This window comes from Lynx canadensis, chromosome E1, assembly GCF_007474595.2.
Source record: "Lynx canadensis isolate LIC74 chromosome E1, mLynCan4.pri.v2, whole genome shotgun sequence".
In the NCBI taxonomy this organism is placed as follows: Eukaryota; Metazoa; Chordata; class Mammalia; order Carnivora; family Felidae; genus Lynx; species Lynx canadensis.
Genome location: NC_044316.2, coordinates 39866748 through 39876485, shown reverse-complemented (window position 1 = coordinate 39876485; position 9738 = coordinate 39866748). Strand labels below are relative to the sequence as shown.

The following is a 9738-nucleotide window of genomic DNA, read 5'->3' as shown; positions in this document are numbered from 1 at the left end:
GCTGCGTGGTCCCGCAAAAGCTGGACAGTCAGGACGATCCCGCGCGGGGATGGACATAGGTGGGCGGCAGCGAGGAGTGATGTGTGCGGGGTGAAACCAGGAGTGCGCCTCCGAGTCGCGGACTGGAGCGGAGGGACCACTAGAAGTGACTGCTTCGGGGCTAGGGGCGGAGAAGGAGCAGGAGGGACTCTGTAATGGAAGAGAACCAGATGCCAAGGTTTGGGCAGAGTGGTGGAGGCGGCGCTCCCTCAATGTCTTGATCTTAAGGTGGGGGACTGTCTTTGCGTGGGGAGGGGCTTTGCGGGTCCCCTTCCCTGCGGGAAGCGTTCCTCCACCCACTTACCATCTGTCAAGGGGAAGACCCCCCCCCCAAGGGCAGGAGGCGGCCAACGTAGGGGCCTCAGGGCTCCCGTGGGCCCTGTGCCCCTCGGGAGAGCTGACCCAGACCTCGACTCCGCCTCCTGCCGTCGCTTGCGCGGCGCTAAGACCCAGCGGGCGCCCCCCGCCCGGCCCCACTCGGCGCCCCCGCCCGCCCCGCGCGGCCGTGGACCCTCCTCGGCCCGGGAGAGCCGGCCGGCGCGCGCGGCCATGGGGCGGGCGGCGTGGGGGCTGTTGTGGCTGCTGCTGGGCAGCGCCGCGGGGCAGTACGAGAAGTACAGCTTCCGGGGCTTCCCGCCCGAGGACCTGATGCCCCTGGCCGCGGCCTACGGGCACGCGCTCGAGCAGTACGAGGGCGAGAGCTGGAGCGAGAGCGCGCGCTACCTCGAGGCGGCGCTGCGGCTGCACCGGCTGCTGCGGGACAGCGAGGCCTTCTGCCACGCCAACTGCAGCGGCCCTGCGCCGCCCGCGGCCTCCTTCCCGGGGCCCGAGCCCGGCCCCGATGGCGGCCGCGGCGACGAGTGGGCCCGCGAGCTGCGGCTCTTCGGCCACGTCCTGGAACGCGCCGCCTGTCTGCGGCGCTGCAAGCGGACGCTGCCCGCCTTCCAGGTGCCCTACCCGCCGCGGCAGCTGCTGCGCGACTTCCAGAGCCGCCTGCCCTACCAGTACCTGCACTACGCGCTGTTCAAGGTGGGTGCCTTCCCCTGCGCCCCCACCCCCCACCCCGCGACCCACCGGCCCCACCCGGGCTCCTCCAGTCCCGGATCCTTCCGCCCTGCCTCGCCCTCCTCCAGCCCCGCCGCGCCCCCGGTCCTGGAGCCACCGTCCCACCTCGCCCCCCTAGGCCGGGTGCCCCTCGCCCCTGGCCCCCTGCCCCGCCTCGTCTTCTGGGCGCAGCTGGGGCGCGTCGTTCGGAGCCGGCATCTGATTCCGTCCGGTCTCGGAGCAGCATCGATCGCACAACCAAGGACAGCCAAGCCCCCTTGTGCACTCAGGGATTCGATCTCTGGCCCTTCCGACCCTCTCTGTCCCTGTCCCGCAGGCTAACCGGCTGGAGAAGGCGGCGGCCGCGGCCTACACCTTCCTCCAGAGGAACCCGAAGCACGAGCTAACCGCCAAGTATCTCAGCTACTACCGGGGGCTGCTGGACGCCGCCGAGGAGCCCTTCACGGACTTGGAGGCGCAGCCCTATGAGGTGGGCTGGAGGGGTAGGGCTGGCCCTGACGCTCCTTCCTGACCACCGTCCCCCCGCCCCCCGCGGGGCTTGTACCGGAGGGGAGGTGTTGGAGGTCTCCCTGACCCCTCTGACGCACCCCTCTAGGCGGTGTTCCTCAGGGCTGTGAAGCTCTACAACAGCGGAGATTTCCGCAGCAGCACCGAGGACATGGAGCGGGCCCTGGCTGAGTACCTGGCCGTCTTTGCCCGGTGTCTGGCTGGCTGTGAGGGGGCCCACGAGCAGGTGGACTTCAAGGACTTCTACCCGGCCATAGCAGGTATTCCCCTCTTCCTCCAGATCCCTGTGGGTGACCCTCTCACCCACAGGGCCCTGCTTCCCAGCGCTCCTAAGGCCTCTTAACGTGTAAGTATTCATCCCAAACGCGTGTATGGAGCACCCAGGAGGTTCTTGGGAGGTGCACAGAAATAAGGTGTTATCCCTGCCCTGGGAGCCTTCAGTCAGTGAGAAAGGCTACAGTCCTGAGTGTCCAAGGTGCTAGGCGTTGGTGCAGAGAGGTGGTGACATCCCAAAAAGGCCTGAGGACGTTGGTTTCACAGGCCTCAGGCGGAGGGCAGTACAGGTGCAAAGGTGCCGTGGTCATATGTACAGAAACAGCCCAGCAGGTGTGTGCAGAAGGCAGTTTGTGGCCAGAAATCGCACCTGGTTAGGGATCCCTGACCACGGGGTGCCTCAGCGGGGACAGAAAGAACTCTCCTGAGCTTCTCTACCTAGGCTTCCCACCTCCAAACCTCATCTGCCTCAGAATGCCCCAACTCCCTCCGGTTTTGGGGTGGGGGTTGAGCTGCGGGGGTGGTAAGGCGGCCCAGGCCACAGTAGTTGCCTCAGCACTGCCCTTTGTATCCTGAGCCAAGTCTTTACTGGCATTACCTCCTGTGGTGGCATCGGCTGGGCAGGCACCGGCTCCTCACCACTGCCTTCCACCCCCTAGATCTCTTTGCAGAGTCCCTGCAGTGCAAGGTGGACTGTGAGGCCAACTTGACCCCCAACGTGGGCGGCTATTTCGTGGAGAAGTTCGTGGCCACCATGTATCATTACCTGCAGTTTGCCTACTACAAGTGTGAGCATCCTGGTGGGCTTGGGATGGGGGGGGGGGGGGGGGGAAGAGAAAGCATTGCCCTGAGAGTTTTACAGGGTCGTGGGGAGCCGTCCCTCATATGTGAGGACCCTGCGTGACGGCAGGGAAGGCTGGGGGTGGCAAACAGGTGAGAGGAGGGGAAGGAACAAAGAGCAACCTTAGGAGAATTCAGAAACCTCTTGGGTAAATGGGTAGCCAACGACTCCACCACAGTCGACAGTTTACAAAGGCCTACCACATCTGTTGATCTCACTTGGTGCTTTCACCCATCCCCTGCAGCTGACATTACGGGACCCATTTTTCAGATGAGGCAACTGAGGCTCATAGAGCTCAAGGGGCCATTAGTCACATGGCCAATGAAAAGTAGCACCAGGATTTATGGCTCTCCTCGTCTGGAGGAGAGCCTGGCATCCACGGGGGCCGGGATTGACGAACTCCAGAGTTCTTGCCATGCAGAGCTGCCAAAATTCAGATGGAGGCTGGAGTTGGAGTGGAGGAGCTAAGGACCAAGGGGCCAGGAGACCATTCATGGGTCCGTTGGTGAAGAGGTTGAGGGCAAGGCTGCTGGGCTCTCATTCTCAAGTGCCATTATTCTCCAGCTGTGTGAGCTTGAGCAGTTTACCTAACCTCTCTGTGCCTCACATTTCTTGTCTGTATATTGGGGATGATGATAATGGTGAGGCTTAAATGAGTTACACGGGCTTGGCACGTGGTAAGTGCCCAGTACATTCTAGCTTGCATTATCATTTGGGTGGGGTGAAGGGGCCAAAAGATACTGTGGGGTGGGGGGGGGGACAGCTGGGGAGCCAGGAGCACTGGACTGAAGTGAGAAAGGGGGACGGTCTAGGAATGGCTTGTCCCTGAAGGCGGGGACGTGTGGGGGCTACTCCTCACTCCTGTCCTGCCCGCAGTGAATGACGTGCGCCAGGCCGCCCGCAGCGCCGCCAGCTACATGCTCTTCGACCCTGACGACAGTGTCATGCAGCAGAACCTGGTGTATTACCGCTTCCACCGGGCTCGCTGGGGCCTAGAGGAGGAGGACTTCCAGCCCCGGGAGGTGGGCACTGCCTTTGGAGGCACTCTTGGGACAGGTGGTTTTAAAAAAAAAATTCTGGCTTCTTTGGAAGGCAGGGTGGGAAGTGAAAAGAAAGACTATGGGTGGTGATTGGAGTCCTGGGTTCAAAGCCAGCCCCACCCGCTGAACGGGCCTGGGAACATTACTGATCCTTGCTGAATACGTTGCCTCACCTACAGAATGGTAGCACAGCGCCCAGGCTGTGGGAGGTGCAAAAATACCCGTCCATTACCACCTGCTCCCCTCCCCACCCTCACCACTCTCACTGCTGGCTTTTGCCCTCCTTCCCAGGGACTCCCTAGCTTGGACCCACTAAGGAAACCCCTGGGAATCTAGGGCAAGACTGGCAGCCATGGGGCACATGGTGCCACCCTCGATTTCCTTACTAGTGGCAGACATTGCTAATCGATTAAAGAGCTCTTTCTAACAGAGCCCTCCCAATCCTCCCTAACCTCTCCAAACAGCTATGATTTTTCAGTCAGCATGTGACTGATACCTGTTCCTTGCTCCTTGAGCTGAAAAAGCGTGCGGGGCGGGGGGGGAACCCAGATCCCAACTTGGCTCCTCTACCATCTGGCGGCAGGCTCTGGCTTACCTCACTTTCCCCCCTTCCTCTCAGGAGGCCATGCTCTACCACAATCAGACAGCAGAGCTTCGGGAACTGCTGGAGTTCGCACATATGTACCTGCAGCCAGATGATGAGGTAAGTGGCCACCTGCTCTCTAGGCTGGGCCATGGCGGGGACCCTTGATCTCTTCCTGGAGGGCCTCTGTGCCAAAGCTCGGCCCTACCTCAGGGGGCAGTCAGCTGCTCCTTATCTATACCTGCTCTTTGCTCCCCACTCAGTGTTCTCATGCTCTCCTTCTCTGCGTGTCTGAATGTTGCCACATAACTCCCCCAGCCCAGCTCAAGTGGCGCTCCTCCGGGAAGCCCTCCCTGCATGTTCTGGCTCTGCCTTCTGGGCTTGCAACACCAACTGTGACCCTCTGTGCCTCCCTGACCCTGGAGTTACTTGCAGCCCTGATCCATCCCTTCTCCAGCCAGTCTCTCAGAGGCTCGTGCTTTGGGATGGGGGACCAGGTTATTCCCAGCTTTTCCACAGCGCCTGCCCCAGAGCTGGCACCGGGAAACTGAGTTTGAATGAACCAGTGAATGAATGAATGCCGGTGCCAGGAAGGAAGGACTGAAGTGTGATCCCTTGATCCTGAATGAGGGGGTTTGGGAGTCCAAATTTCTGTGGGTGTGGCTGCTTGGCGCTTATTATTTATCCATCCCCCACTTTGTTCACTCACCCGTGCCCCCACTCATCATGCATGGGGGAGGGGCTATGCTGTTTGCACCCCGGCTTTGGTGACAGCCAGACTTGGCCCCTCTGCTTACCAGCTGGGCAGCCTCCAGGCAAGTCTCAGGTAGCTCTTGAACTTCGGTTCCTGCATCTCAAATGGGGAGGGTGATGCTGGTGTCACAGCATTGTGGTGACCGTGAAATGAGATCAAGTATGGAAAGCATCTTCCCCAGAGCTGGCCCAGAGCAGGTGCTCGGTGGATGGTGGCCATTTTTATTACACTTATTTGTGGCCTGCTGTTTGCCAGACAATGTGTGGGGCTGGGGTAAGTTGATGAAAAGGTACAGTCCCCTTCTCAAGCAGCTCACAGTCTAGTTGGGGAGGCACAAACGGTGCTCAGGAGAGGTCAGCACGGGGCACCAGAGGAGGGCTCCATATCCAGCCAGGGTCATCGGCCAGGGCTGAATCCTGGAGCTGATGCCTGGCATTGGTGAGTCAATGAGAGCGATCCAGGCACGGGGTGGGGGTGGGGGGGCAACCGTGTTTCTGGCCAAGAAATTGCATGAGCAGACAGCATGCAGGGAGTAGCGGCATCCGCTATGGCCATGGAATTTATGCTTAAAAGGATGGCCTTGGAGAAAGCAGTGCTTACGCTAACATTGACTCTCTGTCGGGGGAGCCCCATACATCGGTGCGGGAAGTGGCAGTTTGGGAATGGGACCTTGTGGGAGAAACCCTCAGATCAGTCCTGTGTGGGATCTTGAGACTGGGGAAGGAGGGGCTTTGGGGGCTGAGATGGGATGGGGGGCCCCTCGGCCAGGAAGGGAGCCGGTCTGGGTTTGTGCCTGCTGTGACCTCCTTTCTTTCCCTACCCTGGGGCTGCTGTAGATGGAGCTGGAAGAGACAGTGCCGCCTGTGGAGCCCAAGGATCCCCCATCCGATGCCGAGTTCGAGGGGGAGGGGGACTACGAGGAGGGCATCTATGCTGACTGGTGGCAGGAACCGGATGCCAAGGGTGATGAGGCGGAGGCCGGTCAGTGACTCGAGTCGGGGTGGAGGGTGGGGATGCAACCTGGGATGGAGGTTGGCCACAGAAGGATCCACATACTGGGCTGCAGAGGCAGTCGGAGCGCCAGGACCTCCCGCCTCGGGGGGCTTCTAGCCTGTTAGCCAACCCTGTCCCACTTTGTGTGTGAGGGGGTGGCATCCTTCTCAGAGCCGGGACCAGCTGAGACCTGTCCTAGGGAGCCTCGCTCCTGCTGCCCCCTTGCCCCCAGGACAGCCCCCAGATGCTCTTTGGGAGTGGGGGGGGGACTAACCTGGTGCTCCTCCTTTCCTTTTCAGAGCTGGAGCCTGAACTAGCATGAGAAGAGAGCTACCCTTGCACCCCTGAATTGCTGGGGAAGCCTGGGCCCAATGGGACCACCCTCACCAGCCTGGGCAGCAGCAAGAACTATTTATTAAAAACGTAAAATGGACATAGCTGACCAGGCCCCATCCGATCCCACCTGTGAGCGCTGCTCCCCGGGTCCCTCTGTCTCCTCTCTGGGGTCTCTGGACCCCAAGTTGGTGGTGCTACAGCTGCTGATGGCCCTTCCTCCTCCCAGGGCTCTCCTCACCCGGACAGTCTCCTGAAGAAGGTTCCTGCTCCTCCAAGTTGGGGTCTCAGCCTGAATTCAGAGACAGCAGAGGGGCAGCCAGTGTACGAAGAGCACTGGACCAGGAGTCCAGCGGTTTCTGGCACGCTGGCAGTGGGTGCTCAATAAAAGTTTCTTGTTGAATGAGTTGCAGCACCTGGGTTCCAGGCTCCCCTGGGCTAGGGTGCAGATCCTTCCTTGCCTCCCTCTGCGTCCGTCTCCCCTCATCTGTAAATAAGTGGTGGGCGAGGGGGCCAAAGGCACAGTTTTGGCTCGGGGGACCCTGGTGTGGTTGTGAGAGCAGAGTGCAATTGCAGATCTGCCACCAGGGGGCGTGAGCACACAGTTCCTTTCCTGGTCCCTGGAAGATGGTTTCAGATTTCTAACATGGGTTGTGCTGTATTTTCCTAGTCCAGCATTACTTCCCCTCAGGGAGTGTGGTGAGCGTTGGGAGGGGGCCAAGGACATTTACTTCCGGTTTTTACTTTCAGGCATTTACTGACCCAGGTTCTCTAGGGTCTGAGCGAGCAAGCCCTGCCTTGCTGTGTGCCCATTCTCCCATTCCTCAGCAGAGGTTGGGGCTCCATCGGAACAGCCAGAGGGGCCCTAAGGACACAGTCTGATAACATGAGACCTAACGGTGGCATTGGGACTGCCAGATCCTCTTGCCCAATCTTGTTTCAGCTCCAGGGGGGCAGAGAGTCCTGAGGTGCCGAGGTAAGGATGATTTCAGGTGGCTGTTCGGCGCTGTGACTCACCAGCGTCCTCCCCATGTTCCACAGTGGGAAGGTGGGGGCAAAAAGGGCCTCTCTGGAGAGGGACCCTGGGCCAGGACACGGCAGGTAACAGTTCTGCCCGATTCCCCATGTTTCAGGCCGCCCTGGGGGGCAAGGTGCTGTAGGAGGCTTCTTTGCTACTGGAGGGTGGAGCTGATGCTGGGAAGGCCCAGTTCTCACTGCCCACCCCTGCCTTCCCTACTGATGGGCCAGGGGACCTGTTCTGGGCCCTGCCCATCTCTGTGCCCGGGAGGACTCTCTGCCTCACCCAAACCCCTGGGTCTTTGGTGGAGACAAAGACGGGAAGGCCAGAGTCGGGCTGCAGCAGGGCTGGGTCAAGGCTGAGGGCACCGGTGACCTCACTCCCTTCTCTCCACGTAGGTGGGTCTAAAGTGGCAGCGTCTCCTCAGAGCTCCCGGGTGCCAGGGTGGCCCTGCCCCGCCCCACCCCTTTCTAGCTGCTGTGCTGTCAGCTTCCACCGAGGCCCCGCCCCCTGGTTCTGGGAGGGGCTGCCCTTGGGGCTGGCACTGCGGAGGAGGGGAGCTGGGATGCGCTGGAGCGTGCCTGCTGTGAGTAGGAGCTTTGGAATCTGGACAGCTGGGTGTGAGTCTGAAAGCGTGTGGTTCGGGAGCGAGAAGGTCTGTGTCTTGTGTGCTGCGTGGACGTGTGGGTCTGGGTGTGAGCCTGTGAGCCTGTGTACCTGTGTCTGAGAATGTCTGTGGCAGTTTGGGGGGTGACTGTATTTCTGCACATGAGCGTGAGCATTCATGAATGTGTTTCTAGAGGGGTTTGCTCACTCAGCACACGTTTATTTACTTTAAGTTTATTTATTTTGAGAGAGAGAGCACGCACAAGTGGGGTAGGGGCGGAGAGAGGGAGAGAGAATTCCAAGCAGACTCCACACTGTCAGCACAGAGCCCAACACGGGGCTCGATCTCATAAACCATGAGATCATGACCTGAGCCGAAATCAGGAATTGGACGCTCAACCGACTGAGCCACCCAGGCGCCCCTCAGCACATATTTATTGAGCACCCAGTATGTGCTAAGCCCACTGTAGGTTGCTGGGCATACAAGAGTGGGCCAAGCAGGCCAAGCACCCTGGTTTCATGGAGCTTGTGTTCCAGCAGGGAGCTATGCAATAAGCAATAGGTGTTATAATAAATAAGTTACATGATTAGTCTGATAAATCAAGACAGGAAAATAGAGCTGGGTAGGAGGGAAGGGGAGACCTGAGGGGTGGCCATTTAAGATGTGTGTTGTGTGTGTCTACGTGTGCGTCTGCGAGTGGCTTCTCTGAGCATGTGGTGGCGAGACAGAGTGCGGGTGTGACAGGGATGTCCCCAGCTCCTGCCTAGGTGCTCCCCCCACGTCCAGGCTGTTGCCCAGGCCCTGTAGCCCCGTGTCCCTTACTCAGCTCTCCTTTCCTAGGCAGCCACCAGCCCCTCCCGCCTCTCCCTGATGCCAGCGTCTCCCCATTGCCAGGCCAGCTCCCCAAACCGGTGAGACCGAGTCCCAGCGTGGGCCCTCCAGCCCATTCTCCCAACCCCACCCTGTGGGGATGCCCTCGCCTCCTCCACATCTGTCTCACCTGTTCCCTCCTTACCCTACCCCCCACCACCCCACCCAGCACCTCATCAGTCATAGCATCTGTAGTATAATGGGTAGAAGGTTAGGGAAGGCCAAAAAGGCACGGGGGATGATGACCTCACACAGTAGGGCCAGACAGATGCCACAGAGGTGCCCAGACCCGGAAAGACCCCATCCTAAGGCGAGCATCACTGCTACAATGTAGCAAGTGCCCACCATGTGCTGGGCACTCAGCAGGTACTCAAAACAGTCCTGTGACATAGATAGCAATTCCCTTGTGCTACAGGTGAGGCTGAGGAATGAGAAGCAACTTGTCCAAGGTTCCTCAACTTGTCCCAGTTGAGTGGTGGCTGAGCTGGGTTTGAAACTGTTCTCCCCCAAATCAGTGCTGCTCAGAGAAAGAGAAAGGTGTCGGCTTTGGGGCAAGATGTGTGGACAAAGCCCCCACATTGCCGCAGCCCGGGGAGGGAGGCGAGGGCTTCCGGGAGGGAGGGGGAAGGAAGAGCAGGCTGTCAGGTTCTGTGTCCCAGCCTGGATTCCTGAGCCTGCCCCCTCCCCCACCATTGTCAGCTCCTGGTAATTGGGCCCATGGTAGGGAGCCTGGGTACAGACTCTTGGGGGTCTTGAATGCTGAGAAGTCACGGCCAATGCAGGGGGAAAGTCCCAAGGCTCTTCCAAAATTCCAG

General features: G+C 60.0%; 1 protein-coding gene across 3 annotated transcripts; it reads left to right on the top strand.

Annotated features, from left to right (window-relative positions):
- Window positions 1-573: 573 nt before the first annotated feature.
- P3H4 (prolyl 3-hydroxylase family member 4 (inactive)) lies at window positions 574-6831 on the top strand. 3 transcript variants are annotated; one of them, XR_003964810.1, is made up of 9 exons: window positions 574-1068; window positions 1421-1573; window positions 1700-1871; window positions 2544-2672; window positions 3602-3747; window positions 4385-4468; window positions 5939-6083; window positions 6395-6560; window positions 6658-6831. XR_003964810.1 is itself a non-coding variant. In XM_030296599.1 (8 exons), the coding sequence occupies exons 1-8, from the start codon at window positions 589-591 to the stop codon at window positions 6415-6417; spliced, it is 1332 nt and encodes a 443-aa protein (XP_030152459.1). In that variant the 5' UTR covers window positions 574-588; the 3' UTR covers window positions 6418-6831. The 3 variants fall into 3 exon arrangements, 2 of the variants coding, with proteins under 2 accessions (XP_030152459.1, XP_030152460.1); XM_030296599.1 differs by having other exon boundaries at window positions 6395-6831; XM_030296600.1 differs by lacking the exons at window positions 5939-6083; window positions 6395-6560; window positions 6658-6831 and adding an exon at window positions 4667-5567.
- Window positions 6832-9738: the final 2907 nt, after the last annotated feature.

Excerpts from the sequence above, each read along its gene's own strand:
- P3H4 (XM_030296599.1), top strand. The coding sequence starts at position 589 with ATGGGGCGGGCGGCGTGGGGGCTGTTGTGGCTGCTGCTGGGCAGCGCC. Across the intron at positions 2,673-3,601 it reads GCAGTTTGCCTACTACAAGT|TGAATGACGTGCGCCAGGCC; the intron begins GTGAGCATCCTG and ends TCCTGCCCGCAG. Across the intron at positions 6,084-6,394 it reads GGGTGATGAGGCGGAGGCCG|AGCTGGAGCCTGAACTAGCA; the intron begins GTCAGTGACTCG and ends TTTCCTTTTCAG.